At 43.9% G+C, this 20,211-nt stretch overlaps 1 protein-coding gene and 1 long non-coding RNA gene across 2 annotated transcripts; both read left to right on the top strand.

Moving 5' to 3' along the window:
• Positions 1-6,844: 6,844 nt before the first annotated feature.
• LOC311106362 lies at positions 6,845-7,596 on the top strand. The gene is made up of 4 exons (XR_014610313.1): positions 6,845-6,993; positions 7,128-7,216; positions 7,325-7,402; positions 7,523-7,596. It is a non-coding gene; the product is annotated as an uncharacterized lncRNA (long non-coding RNA).
• Positions 7,597-8,056: 460 nt separating this feature from the next.
• Positions 8,057-19,159, top strand: LOC311107172 (transport and Golgi organization protein 1 homolog; the record flags this gene model as incomplete). Its single annotated transcript, XM_084149662.1, has 15 exons — positions 8,057-8,128; positions 8,244-8,348; positions 8,460-8,582; positions 8,767-8,848; positions 11,004-11,056; positions 11,180-11,270; positions 11,360-11,498; positions 11,684-11,738; positions 11,772-11,876; positions 12,074-12,141; positions 13,648-13,736; positions 16,987-17,058; positions 17,164-17,210; positions 18,352-18,721; positions 18,852-19,159. 15 exons carry the CDS (start codon positions 8,057-8,059, stop codon positions 19,157-19,159), a joined length of 1,779 nt encoding a protein of 592 aa, XP_084005788.1.
• Between the last annotated feature and the right edge of the window lie 1,052 nt (positions 19,160-20,211).

Below are 20,211 nucleotides of genomic sequence, written 5' to 3'. Positions count from 1 at the left end.
TGAGGAGAACCAGGAGGACCCCCTAACCAGGTCCAGCGACTCATCGATACGTGGTATGGGGTATGAGTCCTTCCTGGTTACCTCATTCAGCCGCCTGTAGTCCGCACAGAACCTCAGCTTGCCCCCCTTCTTCGGAACCATGACGACTGGCGCCGCCCAGGGGCTGTCTGAGGGCTCAATGAAGTCTGCCCGCTGCATCTCCAACACAGCCTTGTCTGCCGCCTCCTGGCGTGCCAGCGGGATACGGCGGGGACGCATCTTGATAGGTCGAGCATCACCTGTGTCGATCTCATGCTGCACCAGATGAGTCTGACCCACCTCTTCCTCACTCAGCGCAAAGCTGTCTCTGAACTCAAACAGCAACTGCCTCAACCGTTCCTGCTGCTCGGGGTCAAGACCAACACATTTCCTCCCCCATATCTCCCTCACTGCAGACAGTGTCCTCTCCCCTCCCATCTGGGGTAGCTGGGCTGGGGGGGGCGCGGCCCGGGCTCACAGAGGACTGTGTCGTGGAGGTAGCTGGGGGAATGTAACGCAACGCTGTAGGTGACAGGGGGGCTGGGGAAAAGTCACACCCAGATGTGGGGGAGGGGGGGCAGCCATGAGTCTCTGCTGCTTTAACTGTTGGAGTAAAGGGTTTGTTGGGTTGAGTGAATGTGACATTAGGGGCCATGGTGACCTCCGGCCCTCCCTGGAAGCTCAGTGTGCCCCTATTTAGGTCTAACTGGCAGCCTGTGCTCCTAAGAAAGTCCAACCCCAGGATACAAGGGTCCTGCACAGCCGCCACCCACACAGGATGACGCACAGTCCTGCCCCCTACTGTCAGAGTCATTATTCCCTTCCCTTTCATGGTGCCAGCTCACCTGTGACTGTGCGGAGCTGCACAGTTGTAGGCTCACACTGAGTCCAACCTGGCACAATATCTGGCCTCACCAGGGTTACTGTGGACCCAGTGTCCACCAGGGCGGAGCAGGGCACCCCCTCCACAGTGACAGGGACATGACAAAAGTCCCCAACACAGGTCCGGCCCACCACAACAACAGGCTCCATCCGCTTGCCCTCGTCTGCTTCTGGGGTAAGTGGAGCCTTGCTTCCCCGTCTGTGCCGGTGGGCTCCTCCTGAAGAAGATGGTGGTTGGGATAGAAAGCCAGGGGTCCGCACTACCCGGTCTATGCGGACCCCGAGCCGTTTCCCTGAGCTCTGGGGGACATGGGGCAATCAAGGCGCAGATGGCCTGGCTGGCCACAACCCCAGCAGACCCTGGGACCAGGGCGTGTGTTTCGTGCCGCCTGTAGCGACACAGCACAAATTAGTTCTGTCATTTCGGCCACCCATGCAGGCTTTTCCGGCTCCGGGCTGCTCTGCCCCCCAGCTCGCACAGAGGGTCTGTCTCCCTGCACCCCCACCAAAGCCCCAGCTGAAGCCCCAGCCCACACCAGCTCCCTCTCCAAAGCCATCTCCAAGGCTACCTGCAATGACTCAGGATGAGCCAGCTGGGTCTGTATGCGCAGCTCCGTAGGAGAGAGCGCCTGTATGAACTGGTCCCGTGCTAGCTCGCTCTGCTCGGAGGGGGGCATGTGAGCATATGCCCGCCGAGAGAGGCTCTCAATTATCATTAGCTAGCACCCGTAGAGGCTCTCCAGGCTGCTTGCGTCTATTACTCAGTTCGGAGCGCAGTAGCCCGGGCTGTACACACTGTCCATAGCGCCTCCTCAGTGCTCCCACTAAAGCACCATAATCACGTCTGTCCTCGGGGCTAATCAATATCAAACAGGCCAGAGCTTCATCCGTGAGGCATAAAGCCAACTGCAGTGCCCTATCTTCATCCGACCACCCCCTAAAATGAGCTAACAGTTCAAACTGAGCATGAAAAGCTTCCCAATCCGCCTTACCGGAATACTTCGGGGTCTTAACGGATACGGACGCAGCCGGGAACTGGGCGCCGCCATGTTTGTTTACATCCTGAGCCCCAGATTCCTCGTCCCGCCGCGTCGACGTCACCCCTTCGGTCCGCCCACCAGAATCCGCGCGAAACACAGTCGACGAAGCACTCATGCCCGCTTCAGCTGCCATCACTCTAACGTCCTCCCTCAAGCGGCCTCTGGGCTCCGATGCCCTGGCGATCTCCTCAGCCAGAACCCCCGACGTCCATGCACACGCACCTCCTTGGCCATAATCGTCCCCTACCTCCACCTTCACTTTCGGATTCCCTCTAAGCATCTTCAACCCCCGTTCTCACCTACGGTAGCTAGCCACAGAAGTCAGCTAGCTAGCTGGCTAACTTTTATCAACGTTTTTACTTCTGACACCAATGTAATGACCTGACTAGATCATAAAAGAACAACTGTCCAGACAGAGGATTGAGTTTACGAATGGACGGTTTATTAAACCAACTTTACACAGGCTACTGTTTGGCCGTAGCCCACGCCAAATAAATGAAAGATAACCCACAAGCCAATCGTGACCTTCTCTTGTGAAGCCCAGACGTAAAAAGAGAGAGAACAAAGGCTAAACCTGGTCTTAACTTCCAATGCTCCATCCCCCTGCCCAACCCCCCTCCACGCCACTCCGCCAACCGCCAGGATGCCCGGCATCAGAACATTCCAGGCATTCCCGTGATTGGCAGATAGCAGGTTGATTGACATGTCGGACCCCGCGAACACTGGGTACTGGTAGGTACAACACAACCATCTACTAGCCTAACACATAACACACAGCTGTCTGTGCGGGTCGCTACAATATATATATATATTTGTTATATTTTTAGCAAAATATAATGTAGGTAGTTTAGCAAAAAGTGTGAATTTGCTCCAAACCCCATGCATGCTACCAACGCCTCGTCAGCGACACAAAATAAAATAACTCCGGGTCACGGAATTTCTGAGTTTTTCAAAATAAAGGTCGCCCACGTAATAGTAGAAAAGTATCATTAAACTGTATTTATTCATGACAAAAATAATTGTCTAAACATTAACAATGATTCATATTTTTCCTATTTAAGTGGTATTTGCATTAAATGTGGGGTTCAAAACATGGTCCAAGGTCAAATAGGGCGGCAGGTAGCTTAGTGGTTAAGAGTGTTGTGCCAGTAACCGAAAGGTCGCTGGTTCTAATCCCCGAGCCGACTAGGTGAAAAATCTGTCGACATGCCCTTGAGCAAGGCACTTAACCCTAATTGCTCCTGTAAATCGCTCTGAATAAGAGCGTCTGCTAAATGACTAAAAAAATTAAAATAATAAATGCTTGCAATACACTGTATTCTTCTTCTTCTGTGGGCGTTATGGTGGACTACAACCCAAAAAGGTGTATTGCCGCCACCAACTGTGTCACGGTTTCTGCCGAGGCTGCTCCTTCTCCTTGTTCGGGCAGGCTTTGGCGGTCGTCGTCCCCGGAGTACTAGCTGCCACCGTTCGTTGTTTCTGTGTTCGTTTGGTTTGGTCTGTTTTGGTACACCTGTTTCTCATTTTGTCTTGATTTTGTGTCCTTTAAGTTCTCGTTGTTTCTGTCTTGTGGTTGTGTGTAGTTGTTCATTGTCAGCAGGTGTTTCGATGTCTAGTTTATGCTCTATTTCTGTAGAGAGTCCGCACTATTGTGCCTGTTTTGTTTATTACGCTGAGTGCGTTATTTTTCTTGTGCCTCCGGCTCTGTTTGTAGCCGTTCATTCTGTGGACTTTATTAAAGTATTTTGGACTACTTCTGCATCCTGCATCTGATTTCCACACCACCCCTACGCCAGCTCTGACAAACTGGATGGGTTGAAACCAAAACAAGGTCAAAATAAAATCCATATGTGATAGGGAAACTAACTTAATCCACCCAAATAAAAATAGTACATTGACAAAACAAAGCTCCTATTTCTTCCTTCTTTAAATTCTCCATATCTCCCTTCTCAGGGTCTAGGGCCTGAGACGGTGGTACGGCTTGTGACAATATTCCATGTAACTCCTTCGTCGAGAAATCTTTCAGCCCCAGGAACCTCTCCGCCGCTTCCACAATGATTTCTATCTTCCTGGACCTTCTCTCCACCTTGGCAGTGCCATTTATCACCATAGCTATAAAGGCCACAAAGTCCACCTTCTTAACCTTTGAAATGTCAGGATCCTGCTGGTGAAAGGCAACCCCTGCAGCCTGCAGTGAAGGCCTTTCCATTTTACATTTACATTTTTGTCATTTAGCAGACGCTCTTATCCAGAGCGACTTACAGTTAGTGGACTTCAAGTGCACCATTCAAACCCTCAACCCTTTTACCAGCTGCTGCATATGATACGCTCTGGATAGCCCTGACTTTGGCTTGCAGGGATTTGTAGTCTTGCATGTCTACTTTGATGCTAATTAGCATTTTTTGAATCTGAGAGTAAATAGAGCCGAATATATTGATAAAAGTCACCTTGTCCAAGAGCGATTTAAATGGTTATCAAAACGTCATGCCAGGGTAAGCCTACACGAAACACAGACCTTATTTTAAGTGTTTCTAAAATTCCCTATAGGAAAAATGAACGGTGGAAAAACAATTGGAACCATTTCCCTGTTTGACCGCTAGGTTTTATGGGTATTATGACACCTCCACTGTGGGGCTCTATAGCAGGGGTAGGCAACTCTGTTCCTGGAGTGCAGCAGGTTCTGCAGGATTTTGTTCCAACTAGGCACCACACCTGACCAACTGAGCTAATTGATCAGTTCAGTGATTGCCTAAATTCAACACACCTGATGTTCCAGGTTGGTTCAATCCAGAATATGAAGTGTCTGCGGCACTCCTGGACCAGGGTTGCCTAGCCCTGCACTATAGGCCTATAAATTACATATTGGCTTATAGAGAGAACTATTCTAGGTGCTGGAATAAAGTGGGGTTGGGATTACTCAATAGGGTCTTCATTTTAATTTGACTTTATAACAAGTGGGCTTCGTGTTCGAGCCTATTTCTTCCTATTTAAGAAATAAAAGGTAGGCCTACCTGTTTGATGGACGAAATTATAGGCTATATTATAATAACATATATATAATAATGATTTAACAACAATATAATGGAATAAAATAGAATAGAATAAATTAGGGAAGGGAGTTGGTCGCAGAGGTCTGGTGTTGGTGGAAGGACTGGTAAAGGGTGGACCTAGTGCTATAGTAGGAGTTGACTGTACTGATAGTGACGCTGTTGTCTATGGTGATAAGAGTTAACTGTGGAGTCGACCTTACTGATAAATGCATAGATCAGAATAATTTGACAAAACAGATGAATGAAAATAAGGCTGTTGAACCACCAAATCTGAAACATAAATTGTATGGGGTGGCAGGGATGTTGTGGAGGATCAGAAAGTTAAGACTCAAAAAAATGAGGGGAATTATCATGCTATTTCAGTGGCAATACATTCCATTATGCAGCATAATGAAAAGTGTGATTTCGAATTTTGGGAGGAAGTTGCCAAAACTTTGCAATGGCCAATTGGAAAACCCATTGTCACCAAACGTAGTATCAAACATTTTAGGAATATGTGGGACAAGAATAGAGGTAACATTCAGTTTTGTTAATCAGATTGAGGAACAAGGTTGAGTTGACCAATCCTTTGAGCCGTCACCCATATGTAATGAGATAGGAGATGAGGATGACAGCATAAACTTTAGTCAGTGCAACAGTCAAAGACAATAAACTAACTGATACAAAAACACCAAACACAGAGGGGGGAGGAGAAATGCAGTGAAACGTAAATATGGTGAGGAATGTGTCACACAGCACAAGAAACCCCAAACACTTTTGTTTCTGTAAATCACCAAATAACAGTAAACAAGCAATGATTGTATTGGCCTATCTCCAGATAGTCAAAAGGATGTAGCATCTGCTACTTTTCTATGCAACTCAGAATCATGTTGAGTTCAAGTACAGCCATATTAAAATGGATTTAGTCTTAAAGGGGACTGTGACACATCTATACAATCTATTGCTAGTGACAACAAAGTGAAATTAAACAAAATGGTAAAAGAGAACGTAAATGAGGTTCAGGTACAAAATCTTTGGTAGGCTCAGTGCCTCACATCCCTAGAATCATGTAGTTAAGTAGGCCTCAAACAGTACTGGGGAAAATCTGAATATTATTTATGGGGGGGGGGGGGGGGGGGGGGGGGGGATATAGATAATTTTAAACAATAAAGGCAATACTTGGGGAGATATTGACCCTGAATATGGAATGGACCAGCACAGTTGACCAACATCACTTTTATGGGTTGTAAGAATAGGCAGAAAGAGGTTCATGTCTTTGGTATTGGCCTGTAATTAGTTGCAATGCTTTTTTGTCATTTCATTTGCAATGGCATGTGACTTGGATCATTACCATCATTGATGGTCCTCCCAAATATGTTCACTACCGGGCTTCCCTGGACCTTGATAGTAGAGTGGCTACTATTTTGAGAACAGAAAAAATAAAATAAGGATAGCCAACCCTTAGCGTCGTCCCTCAACTAGGCATTTATATTAACATTTATTTGATCAATTTTGACTTACTTTTAAAGGTTAATATAAATGTAGTTGAGGGACGATAGCCTACCCTGAGACTGTGAGAGTCATATCCTCTCTATATTTGCTTAGTTTGTTTTGGTACCCAGTGCTTGAAAAATAATCTACATGTGCTTTTGAGGTATCATAATAAATCTGCGGGAGTCAGATAGGCAAATTGAATGGAGAAATCGAGTGGGAAATTGCGCTCACTTGTCAGTAAACTTGTGGAATGTTTTAGTTCTATCCAACAAAGACGTGATAAACCCCAATCAGAATGTATATTGTGATGCAATAATCATATTTTATTCAGCGTTCTGAATAGCCTAGTTAACATCAGATAGCCAGCTCAGCTGTCAAACTAACGTACGGTAGCGTCGCGATGGATTCATAATTTCATCATCTGAATGCTTCATGTTATTCTATGATGTATCGTATGCTACTGTTGAGGAGGCTGTTTGCTGCCACTTTTCTTTTCCCTTTCTCACAGGTCAAAAGCAAGTCATATCTAAGTAAGTTCTTCTACTTCTCTCTGGCAATTTATGGTGCATAGTGAATCCTCATTCATATTGCCTACAGGCTGGTGTCCTTGTCACGTGTAAACCATGTCTGAATTCATACTCTTTCTTGTCATATGTTTTATTAGCTACTGAAAAAGAGATGACGGACAGGATGGAAAGGCTTGAACAAGAGAAGAAGGAGATACTCCAAAAGGTCGCTGAACTGCAGCAACAGGTAAGTTGCAGAGACTTTTCACTGACCAAGATCCAGAATTTTGGGTTCAATGTGAATTAAGGGACATAACACTGTTTTTATAATGTATTTCTACTGGGTTCCCCTCAGGGCGAAGAACTTAAAGAAAAGCAAAAGCAATCTGAGAAATCTGCCACTTCATCTCTGGAGAAGATCCAGGAACTGGAGGTGAGTCTCTAGGAAATATTATCTTGATCACACATCATTGTCATGCTGACTATTTTTTATTAATTTTTTGTTTTCCATAGTGTTTGAATTGACACACCATTTTATTTTTCTATCCAATAGAATATTGTGCAAGAGATGGAGAGACAAAATGAGCGCCTGGACAAGGAAAATAACTTACTCGCCAGATCCTTTGAAGATGAGCGAGCCAATACTGCAAAACATGAAGATGTGGTGAGTAATATTGAGCGATTAGCCGGAATAAAAATGTTCCCCCTGGTTTCAAAACAACCAATTGTCTGACATCTGTTCAATTCTTTTAATTCAATTAAGTTTGTTTTATTCTGTGAGCTCAATGTGCCGTTTCTCTAGAGAAATTAAATCAAGCACAAACTTTGAGACGTTGTAGGAAGTTTTAATTTTCAACAGGCAAATAAATATTCAACATAGTTTAGTGCAGAAAATTTGGTAATTGACTACAGAGAGGAAGGGACAGCCTGCAAACGAGAGAGATAACCGCCCTAGAGAGCAGTTGCTTCTTGATGTAGACAGCATAGGCAGCTACTATTAGCCAGCTACTAGCCTAAATAGGATGACTCGTTGGTGAGCACAGAGAAAGATGGTTGTCATTATGCTTATCATTATCTTTGCCCATAGATGTCTGAAATGGACAAAACCATTGAGAAGTTGAAGCGCAGCAGGAAGAAGACCCAGGACGCACTCTCAAAGGTATAGTTCATATAAGTGAACATGCCCAATGAAAACATGTCAAATATGTTAACATTGCAACAATCAAATGTAAAGTGTCCATTTCCTTTAATTATCCTTGTCATTGAATCTGTAGGCTACCATTCTGATGGATGAAGCCAAGCTCCGTGAAGATGCCCAGAAAGTCCAGTGCCAGGTTCTGGAGAAGGATATTGCCACCCTGAAGGAGGAGAACCTCTCAGTGAGTACCAATACAGAACAACGATTCACACTTGAAGCCTCATGTGTAGGACTCATTGGCCATGCAGGGCCTGCATAGAACTGTCTTTATGACCTCATTTCCTTGTTACAGCTGCACCATGCTGCCAAGTTGTGGGAGGAGAAGCACAGGGAGATGAGCGAGCAGATCAAAGTCTACCAGAAGTCCCAGAAAGACCTGGAGGATTCCCTCGTTCAGAAGGACCACAACGTTGAGGTGAGTTTTTTTTTTAAAGTTACGAAATTGTTACACCGCATCAATTCCTTTTCACACCTTCTCAAACGCACCCTGATGACAGAGAAACATGGCACCTGTATTATGTTAAGAAAAATCCTTCTTCTTGACTGATTCCAGGGGAAAAGTGTAGTGTATAATTGGTGGTTCTCTCCCTCTCTGGCAGGTTTTGTCTGACCTGCTAGGAGACCTGGAGGCCTGCGATGACCTGAAAGATGGAGTTGTGGCTAACGGGGAAGCTTCTAATGGTAAGTCATCTGACACAGTGTCCTAATCAGAGGAGGCTGGTGGGAGGAGCTATAGGAGGACGGGCTCCTTGTAATGTCTAGAATGGAATAAATTGAATGGTACCAAACACATCAAACACATGGAGACAACGTGCTTGACTCCGTTCCATTTATCCCATTACAGTGAGCCAGTCCTCCTATAGCTCCTCCCACCAGCCTTCTCTTATGTTTTTTACATTGGATAAAAGTAGAGACTCAGAGCTAGAAAATGGTATATCATACACTACAGTTGAAGAACAATGGGAAATTAATTCTGCTTTGAAAGTTGATAAACTTGTAACCCCACTTTTGAGAAAATGATCAATTTAATGTTTTGGTACACCTACTGGAGAGCTCCTCTTTGTCTATACCCATTCAGCATCGTTCACACCCTCTTAAGCCAATGCCCCACCCCTCTCTTTAAGGATTCACATGTGCTAAACAGTGAGTACTGTAGTGTACTAAACAACCAAAGATTTCAAGACTAAAGGGTAGTTTATACTACGTCTATCGACGTGTCTGTAGACAGTTGTCGCAGTGACATCATGAACATTCTATTGTCGTCCGACATCAAACTTGTCGTTGTCGTTATGAAAAAGTATAAACCCAAAAACAACAGGCTGCATGACATCAGCAGCCTGGTGGTCCAAAATAGCAGAACTGTTGTATTTGAACACCAATAAACCCATCTGTTTAAAAATGAATTTAGTTATGTCAATCTAGCAAACCAGGCAACTAAAAGCACATTTCTAAACAATGTTTTGGTTAGTTTCTAGCTTGTTAGCAGCTAGCTAATGTTAAGTTAGCTGGCTAGCCAGTTCAAATAATGACCATATCATATAGCTGACAACGTCTTAACTTTAGCTAATTTGTATTCATTATTACAGGAAAATAAACTCCCAACAAGATCATTATTTACAAGTTAAGGGCGAGATAATTACAGAAAATAGCTTACGGTTGTGAGTGTGATGAAGTAAAAGCAGGGCATTCTACCTGAGAATTTTAGAACTTGGACACTGTCTCGTTGGCCTAACGTTATATCCAAATTTGACTTTTGTGCCGGTCATGTTCTTCACATTACCATCTCTGGTAAACACACACATTATATAAAATAAAATCAACGTTTATTTGTCACATGCACAGGATACAGAAGGTGTAAACGGTACAGTGAAATGGTTACTTGCATAGTGGAGTCTTTTGTTTAGACTAGCTAGCTAAACAATTAACCATAATTCCAACTCGACGTTACTACCCTGTATGAATCTGCTGGTAGCTAAAACTAACCAACTAGGTTCAATGCTACCTAGCTAACATTAGGCTATATCTAGCGATGAAAATGGCTCTGAGATACGAGTAATATTACTACACAGATCATACACGTAACGTTAGCTAGCGAGCCAGCCGGCTAACAGTAAGCTTTATTTTGCAATGAAAACGACTTTCTGACAAAATTAGAAACGTAGAATATCGTAAAATGTAGCTAGCTAGACTCTCTTACCTGAATACATGGATGAACACTTCTCCCTCTGTCACGGATGCCATGGTTGCCCTTAGTTTGAAGATGTAATCCGGAGACGGGTGTTTTATACAACTGCCTTCTTTCTGTGTGTTCTCTTTTCGACTCCCTCCACATATTTGCAATCAAACAACAACATTTTCTCCATCTCCTTAGCTATCATACTATGCTTCCACTGGATTTCAAAGCTCGGTTCTCCAGAAAGTGGAGAGCATCTTTCAAAAAAGCAAAGTTAGAAAGGATTACCTACACATACTGAGAAGCTCATGTTATAGACAGAAGCGTGCTACATGGCAGACCAATCCAAACTCATCTCATTATGTCCAGCCCATCCATTATCTCAGCCAATCATGGCTGGCAGGAAGGTTCCTGTCTTTTTCCGTGGCTAAACCAACTAGGCTCATAATTTAACAATTGTATTTGTATTTACAGATGGCATACAAGTTTGTTATTAAGGCACATGAAAGTTCACATGTTCCAGAAGGCATTTCTGCCAAAAAACTAATTTTGATAAATGTTTACATTCAAATGCCTCTCCTGTGAAGTAGTGACGTACGACATACGCCTAGTTTCCTGAAACGTGTCAGTAATGTGTTTACAATTATGTTTGATCCATTTCAGACAAGCAGACCTTCATCCAAAACCGCATTAAGCAAATGATGGACGTCTCTCGGGTAAGACTGAGTTCATTCTTGAACGGACCAACATTTCTGTGTACCTGAAAGCCAATAAAACTGATGCTCAGAACCAAGAAGTGTGTCAACTCTTACGCTAACTTTTGGCACAACTTACCACAGGTCCAGACCACTCTGTCTGTCGTGGAGGAAGAGCGCGATCGCTTCATGACCAAGCTGCTGAACGAAGAGAAGGCCAGGAAAGAGCTGGAAGGTATGTCAAGCACTTTATCCCAGCAACTAGAGTTTGAAATGCATCACTCCCTTTTCTCTCTCAACACTATCAACTTGTTATCGCCACAGAACAATATCAGCAGCAGGAGCATGACATCTTGTTGGTGAAAAGTGACAGGAACCACCTGGAGAACCAGTACAAGACCCTGCAGCAGAAGAACGAGATCATGACCGAGATGTACCAGCAGAAGGAGAATGCTTTGCAGCAGTAAGTAGAACCAGAAGCAGTTCAGTTCATGCGTTAATACCGTTGTAGGGTTTGTTCTCAGTGGCACCACAGCATGTAAAAAACATTGTTCAATGTCTTTTACTGTATTCTTTTATTGTGAAGTTTGAGGTTTTCAAATGCACTTTAAATTGAGAGTTTGATTTAATTTGTGTGTCACCTTTCAGGAAGCTGACCAAGGAGGAGTTTGAGCGCCGCAACAAGGAAGACATGCTGACAGTGGTGGACAAGGTCAAGGTATAGGTATAGGTCAAGGTATATAGGCAGCGCATCAAAGAGATCCAGGACGAGCTGAAACGGACCGAGAAGTCCTACAAAGCCCAGATCATTGAGCAGGAGCAGAAATCCCACGAGAACTGGGTATGTACAGTACAACTTTATTAGTCCATTTGTTACAGAAACAGTGGAAATGTGTCTTTTTCTCATTTCTCAACCCCCACCGATGGCACATACAGTAGGACAATAATTTTTTAAAAGTCTACTGTTTGGCCAGTAAATTGTAAGGTGAATTTAGTCCAAAACAGGAGATTTTAAATGTCTCTCTTTCTTCTCTCTAGGTGATTGCACGTGCTGCTGAGCGAGCTCTGTTGGACGAGAAGAAGGAAAGAACTAACCTTCGTAACAAGTGAGTGCAACACTAATACAACAGACTCAATTGGGCTATACCAATGCAGGGCTCTAGGCTTATTCAGTTGATGGCACCAGCACATGATTTGGTCGCACCAATTTTTCGCCACTGCACAGAGATGGTGACCTGACCTGTGTCCCATAATGTACCTGCATTCCATACAGAACCAGGCTAATAATTACTAGCCATCTTTTAAATTAGCATGCCCTTGTGTTCCTACATTGATTTGGATATATTTACTCAGGGTTCAACGTGAACTGTTTTATAAATGCATTGGGAAGCATGCTTTCTCTCTATATTCAGCTAGTAATAGGCTACATTTGGATATTAATTAATGATGTATTAAAAAGCTGTATGATATAATTTTGCAATGTAAGACATTATTCTATTCGTTAGAATTGCATTGCATTAATTGCAGAATTTAGTTTCTAAAGTAGGCCTGTCTTTTAAATATTTTTTTACATCTCAAAATAGGACATTGTCCCTTTAAGACAGACTGCTTTTCAAAGGAGAGGTCAATATGTCTACAGTAGGCCAGCCAATAGGAATGCTAGTTTTCTTTTTGTACACTATCAACAGTAGCCAGTATAAGAAAAAAAAATAATCCTGTGACAAGTAAGACAACTGAGATGGTAGTCTAGGATTCAAAAAGTAAGATATTTCATCTAACATATCCAGGGAATGCATGGTTGGTATTTTGATGTGCAACCTGTCGAAATAGAATCCAAAATGATCCAATTTATTTTTGGACAACTTTGTGCATATTGGCCTAGGCTATATTATTCACCACCTGAGGATGTGGGAACTCAAAACACTTATCTAGATTGCTAACTCTAAATATGATAATGTTACTAGATAGCCAATGTAGGCTAATTCATTAATATATTAGCGAATGTAATGTCCTACAAAAACCTTCCAGCTCTAGGCCTATACAGGCTACTTGATGTAGCCTTATTCACCGCAAATGGCGCGCTCCGCGGCGCATCAAAACCATATACTACATAGCCTACTCCAGTTGTAAAGTGGTGCCATGAACTCCATATTGAGAGGTGAGAAATGTAATTATATACTCACAGAAAGCAGTGACTCTCCTCTCTGTAACTAGAACAACAGTAGTTGCTTTGCAAACTGTATTTTTCCCGCAATTGCATTTTAAGCAACGGTCATATGGTTGTGCTTATTAGAATGCACCTCTCACCTATTGCTCACTCAAAATGGGGACAGGCAGATCCGTTCATATGGTCTATTTTTGGTCAATTGCACAATCATAATAATAAAGAAAAAATAAGCAAATTGTGAACCAAAAACTAACGTGACCGGCTAAAAAAGATTCACTGGCACCCTAGCAACCAATTTAAAATTGGTCGCACTGCCAAGTCAAAGGGTCGCAAATGCAAGTGTTTTGGTCGCAGTTTTGAGCCCTGAAATGCAGTAAGCTATATTAGTCTAGGTTTGGAGGTACAGTATTGAGAAGCTAAATGCCTGTTCTCTTTTTTACCCTAGACTGACTGACATGTCCAGCAAGCTGAATGAGCTCCGTAGGCCTCTGTTCAAGCCCACCCCTGGGATGGCTCCCATGCCTCTCCGACGAGGTAAGAACCAATCCTCAGAGTTCCCTTTGTTATTTCGTGCTGGCGACTGGCACGTCTGTGGCGCATTCAGTAAGGCAAAATCATCAGAATATAACTTGCAGATAGAAATGAAATGAATAGGGCTGAAATGACTCTATTCTTGAAGACAGAGAATCAGATATTTATATCTGAACGTTCTGTAACGTTCCTGAACTGCCCACTGTGTTTCATACCTGGCAGGGCTAATTTCTATTGTCTTGTCGGTAGGATTTCAGCTGTGACTGCATTTCAGATTAGTTCTTGGATGTTTTGACTGTCTGATACCCCATCTGCTGTTTGATCTCTACTTTCTGAAATGCATGTTTTCCTGATGTTTTGATTTGAATTCCTTGAAGCTGGTCCAATGTGGAGAGACTGACAGCGGTATTTGGCTGTGTGGTGTTGGTTGTGTGTTTTGTTGTTTTAAAGGTTGTTAAATGCTTTTGCTAAACAGGTGATTCGTACGGGCCCTCACCTGTGAGTGGCGGTGCCCCGTCCCCCCCTCTCATGATAGAGGGTCCCGGGCGCCCCCCCTCTGCCCCCGTGGGGCGAAGGAACGAGCTCTACGGTGAGACTCCTGAACCCCCGCCCCGGACAGCCTTGGCCCTTCTGATTGGCCGAGCAGTACCATCCCTCAGCCAATCAAACCCTTCCTTGTTCACCCTTGTATGCCCCGACTCGCTGCTCTCTTTTTCACCTTTCCTTTTTCCCTTTCTTCACCTCCCCTGTGGTGTTTCAATCATTTCCCTTCCTTATTTTTCTTCCTACTGCTCTCATCCTGCTCCTAGTTGGTACCCACCTCTGACCTTTTCCTCTTCCTTTTTTTTGTCTTCTGATTACTTCCTTTTTGATTTTCTATGACATTCTTTCATGTCTCTTTCACTGCCATCTTTTATCCCTCTACTGCCATACCCATCTTTCTCACCTGTGTTTGAGTGTCCAGATGATCCAGAATGTTCCCATGCCTTCATTTGCTTTCACAATTTGGAATAACGCCTCTTGCTCTTCCAGTACTATGGTGTTGTTTTTGTTGTGTTCAGCTGTTGTGAGATCATATGTAAGGGGCAACTCGTTAGGTTACCAAAGCTTTAGCCTTTGCTTTATTTTTTTAAACCATATGAGATGTGGTATTAATATTTATCCGCAAGTGTTCTAGTTCTAGAAGAGTAATATCCTACCATGACATGACCAAACATTTTCCTCGGACTCAGTGGCGGCTCCTGAAAAAATTCTCAGGAGGGGCAATTTTTCTGATGATTTAGGTGACCTACACACATTTTTAAAAAGATATGTCCAGCAACAACATGAAGACAGGGGCAGCATATAAGTCAATACCAGAAGCATTTATTGACTGATCTCAAAAGTGTTGGCTTACAAAAGCAAAATAAGTTATCACAGTAAAAATAATCAAGGGTGTTCTTTCACATTCCTCAACACTGCATAAACAATATGTATGGCTTTGTAAAAATGAACAACCATATTCTGGCCAATTGTATAGATTTGTAAATATGAACAACCATATTCTGGCCAATTGTATAGATTTGTAAAAATGAACATGAACAGATTTTTTATTTTTTTGAATGGCAGTACCTTTCAAACATGTCTGCTTGCAGTAAGGTAGCACTCACAAGGTGGCCAGAGAAAGAGAACCTTTCTTTGGTGTGATCCAGGATGGTGTTGCAGACCTCTTCAGACAGCCTCTGCTTCTCCTCTTCTCTCAAAGCTGTTCTGGGTCTTTTGGCTCCTGTTGCTTCTTGCAGCTGCTGTTGAGAGGAGTCCCTGAAGGCAAACAGACCAATGTGTTTGTTGGCTTTGTACAGTATTGTTGTCTATGTGATGCACAGGTATATGCAATGTATCCATGTATAGTACAAATACTTCAGTTCCACTTAAAATGGGCAGGGATGCATAAAGTCTTTAGTGTTTAAGTTAGCCTTTGTGTCTCACATAGCCTGGATGTTCAGCACAGTATACAGTGGTGCTCATAAGCTTATGATCCCATGCTAAAGTTGACTAAAAAGAGGAATAAAAAAGAAAAGAAAATTGGTGTCCTTAAAGGTTGGATTTTCCAACGTTTTTAATTAAGTCATTAAGATCAATTTCCAAAAGATGATTTTTTTATTTTTTTATTCCTCTTTTTAGTCAGCTTTAGAATGTGTTCATACACTTATGAGCACCACTGTACAGTACACATAGTATATAAAATAAGATAGATTACACCACTGGCCATATATAATGACAATAATGTAATTTCAAACACAAATGCAGTCTCCTTTCATGCATACATTTTCAAATAAAGCTCTGCTTTGAGAAAGATCGAATGATATTGTTTAATCTTTATCTTACCTTATGGCCTGCACACTGCTTGCGAAGCTGTCGAGGGCACGTTTGATAAAGACAGCATCGATGTCCTTATTCTTCTGTAGCTTCTGGTACGGTGGGCTGGTCAAATGAACCCAATGAACCCGTCCGGATGGCTTCAAAACATTCTATGAGGTCGTCTCGATTCTCGTAGACAGTGTTCACGACTCTGCTGTTGCTAACCTCATCGTTGTGGCGGCGGACAGCTAGCCTGTATCCCTCATCCAGTTGAGTGGCAATATTCACTCTCACCAAAGCAGACAATCTCAAACAGCTATCAATGTGGGTCTTTGACAGCTCATTTTTCTTAATCTTTTCTGAAAGATGGTGCATGTCGGTTACACCAGTCGCTGTCCAAGCGTTGCTGTCTGCCGTTCATGGTTACGTTACGTTACGTATGACGAAAGCGCGTAAGTGCAAGCCCTCAGACACCCATAGAGAATGTATTGAAAGCTCAGAAATTTGAAAAAAAAATATTTTACATTAGAGGCTATGAGAGACTTCTGGGCGATTTTCAACCTGACTGAAATCGCCCCAAAACGGGCGGGGACATTTGAAGCACGACTTTAGCCTGATTGGACATTTAGTGGCTGGCAGATCAGACGTGAACACTGAACTACTGTTGCCATGATATAATTGATTAGAAAAAAAATCCCTTCCTTTTCCCGTTTGGCAGTGCGTCGCCCATATCGCCCTATTGAACACACCGCCCATGCTCGGACTGCAAATAGACCAGACTTTGCTATAAATAGATGGTAGCATGAACCAGCAACGTGGTCTAGAGTCAGGTGTCTAATGACAACCAGGAGAGCCAAGATTAGCATTCGAGAAGATGAGAATATGGCATCACCGTGTATTTTGTGTCCAATAGGACCACGACCTCCATCTGACCCTCACGGCCGTTACCCTCCTGACCACAAACACCCAGTGGCTGCTAGACCTGGTAGAGATTATATTTGTAGTCACTGAGGGTTGATGTAGTATTATTCCCTAATTGTGCCCTTATCCTAAATCTCCTCTAATCATTCTGCCCTTTGCTCCTCCACAGACACAATGGCCCCACGTACATCCTCACTAAGCAATCTGGACTGCTCGGTAAGTTTCAGTCAATTTCCACAGCTTATTTGTTTCCTTATTACGTAACCATGTCAGGAGGGAAAAAGTGACATGGAACTAGAGAAGGAAAGTTTCAATGAAATCCCTTCAGTACTTACTGTGGTGTGTGCATCTCTCCCCCCTGTTCCTCCATCATGTGGGTGTGTTTGCACTAAAGCAGACCACTCCACTAGAGTCAGAGTCACAGGCTGAGGCCCAGGCCTCCACAGAGAACCCAGAGGCAGTGAGTATTATGTTCCAGGCAGCGGTGGCAGGGATTGCGGATGTGTGTGTGAGCATGCTTACCCCAGCTGTGGATCAGTGGCTGGAGTGGCAGGCAGCTGGGTAGTGGCTTCACATGGTTGTCAGACTTAACATTGCTGGCTGGATTCTGACATGCGTAGTTACTTGTCTTAAGGCGCTTACAGACGGGCCTCGGTAAACGGCAATTGAACCTCGAGAAAATCCTGTAGAGACCAGCGGTCCCCGGTTGTTGTCAGTTCGAAGGTTGTCATTAAAACATTGTTTGATTGGTTGGCAAGATGAACTCTGCTCATTGGTCACGCATGTGCCGCTCAAGACTTCAGCTAATTTAATATTTTGAAGCCTTGAGTGCCGAGCCAGCGGCGCCGCTCACTGGAGTGAGTACCACGACCCGAGCCACTAGCAAAACTGCTTGCGTTTTGCCGCTCTACTCCCATTTGAAGTCAGATACCTTCGCCGCTTACCGCGGCCCGTCTGTAAGCGCTTTTACATGTTCCTTACATTAAGACACCCTCCCTCTGACCCCCACTGAGTGAAATGGTGGCACTGTTCTACAAAGCCTTAACTTCAGCACAACTACATGATGGATATCTCAAATGTGTTATCATTTAAAGCTGTGTGTGTGTTTGAGGTTAATGCTTTGTGGAAACGGTCCTGATTCCGAAATCAGTGTGATTCTTGTGGAACTGTGTAACTTGACTTATTGTGGGTTATTGTTGTCTTTCTCGCATGATTGTGTTTGTTTTGTTCTAACCTAACGAAACTGTTTGAATCACATGAAAGGGGTCTTCACTGTTGGTGCCAGCAACAGGGCTACAAGCACAATGGACATATTGCTATTCTTCGTTTTAATGTTTCTTGTTTGTTGTTCCTCCAGAACTCTCGACCTCAGGGTCCTGGCTCCCTCCTGGTCTCTCCCATCAGCTCCCCCCCCGACTCAGGCCCCGGCCCCCTCAGACCAATCATCAGCTATCCCTCCGGACTCTGCTACCGTCCCCCTCCCGGCCCCGGCCCCCACCACATCCCTCCTCCCCCACCCCCACCCTTCATGCCTCCCGTGTACCGACCAGACAACGGACACTCAGGCATCATGCCTCCCGGACCCCCACCGCCTAACGGACACCCGCCTGGTCCCATGATCCCACCCGAATATCGGCCTCCACCACCTGGTGCTTACAGTCCCCCTTCCCCACACAACCGGTGCCCTCCTCCACCTTCTCACTATGGACCGGTGCCTCCCCCATTCAGTAGGTGGTGAATTCTGGCCCCCAGCTTTTACCTCAAGTTGACTCTTTGCTATTAGTATTTCAGTTGTGGTTAGTAATGCTATTGTTATGTTGGTACTATGGTATTATATTTGTTTTCCCTTCTACCTAGGTGTTTCCAGCGGCACTCCTATGGCCCGACCCATGGGACCCCCACGTACCTACGTGCACTATGGACCACGTGATCATTCCATCCCACCCCAGCACCTGCCCCCTTGGGCGGCCCCATACCCTCCTCACGGCGGCCCCAGAGACTTCCCTGGGCAGCCCCCCATGCAGCCACAGGCCCCCCATGGCCATGACTCTTCTGTGGGCCCCCAGCCCGGCATTGGCTCCCAGGGCCAGGGGCAAGACTACAGCTCCCAGCAGGCAACAGCTGCCCCCCAGGACTCAGTCAGCTCTGCCATGGCAGAGCCTTAGACACCCACCAACCGTTAACGACCCGGCTACATTTAATCAACCACGATTCATCTCTTTATTTTTCTTAAAGTATATTTTCTTAAAGTATCTTAAATGTTAGTGTTCCTATTAAAGCATCAGAAAATCGATGTCTTATGTTTCGTATGTTTGAGTAGTGACTGAGGCTTGCCACTCTGCAAGAAGGCCTATTGTGCAATAACATTTATATTGTATGACTGAGGATTTTCAGTTTTTAAAAGGGTATTATGTTGGTTTTGTATTAATTTCACAATGTTATCATGGTTTCCTATGGAAATTATTAAAAATAAAGGGGCCCCAAGCTTTTGGGTTGCTTGCGCTGGTTCTAATCCCCGAGCCGACTAGGTGAAAAATCTGTTGATGTGCCCTTAAGCAAGGCACTTAACCCTAATTGATCATGTAAGTCGCTCTAGATAAGAGCGTCTGCTAAATGACTAAAAAATTTTGAACTGAAAAGGAAGGTTGTGTAAATTGATAGTCAGAGATGTATTTACTATTCTTAGGATATTTTATTAATAAAGCTGGTAAAAAGTACTGCAGTTATGTTATCTATTGTTCATATGAAGCATATGACAACTCTTCAGATCCATTTTAGTTTAAAGGAAATGTCTGATAGTGCTCCATGTATTTGTTTTGTATGGATAGCTATATTACATGTGAAAAGCCATTAATCACCCACTAACTGAACACCTGTCATATTACCTTCACATTTGTTTGTCTTTTTTTTGTTCTTATGTTACATCAGGGATGCATCACATTTGTCAATTTATTTTCAAGTAAAAAAAGAACCTGATATTTCTTGCACATGATTAAAGACCGTATTTGCATTACATTTATATCATTGCGCTCAGATAATGTATGCTTTGGTGAGAAATATTTGTTTAACTCTGAGTAGGTCCCAGAGCGTTTCTTTGTACCCACAGACAATATTTACTGCTACCAAAACACTTGACTGATTTGATTATTAATGGCATATCTGGAATGGTATTATGTACACTGTTATCAAGGCTGTCAAATGATTGTATAGTTGGGCT

This window comes from Coregonus lavaretus (assembly GCF_964263955.1).
Source record: "Coregonus lavaretus genome assembly, chromosome: 31".
Lineage (NCBI taxonomy): Eukaryota > Metazoa > Chordata > Actinopteri > Salmoniformes > Salmonidae > Coregonus > Coregonus lavaretus.
Note: the sequence above shows the minus strand (reverse complement) of the source record. Positions and strands in the feature narration are given on the sequence as shown.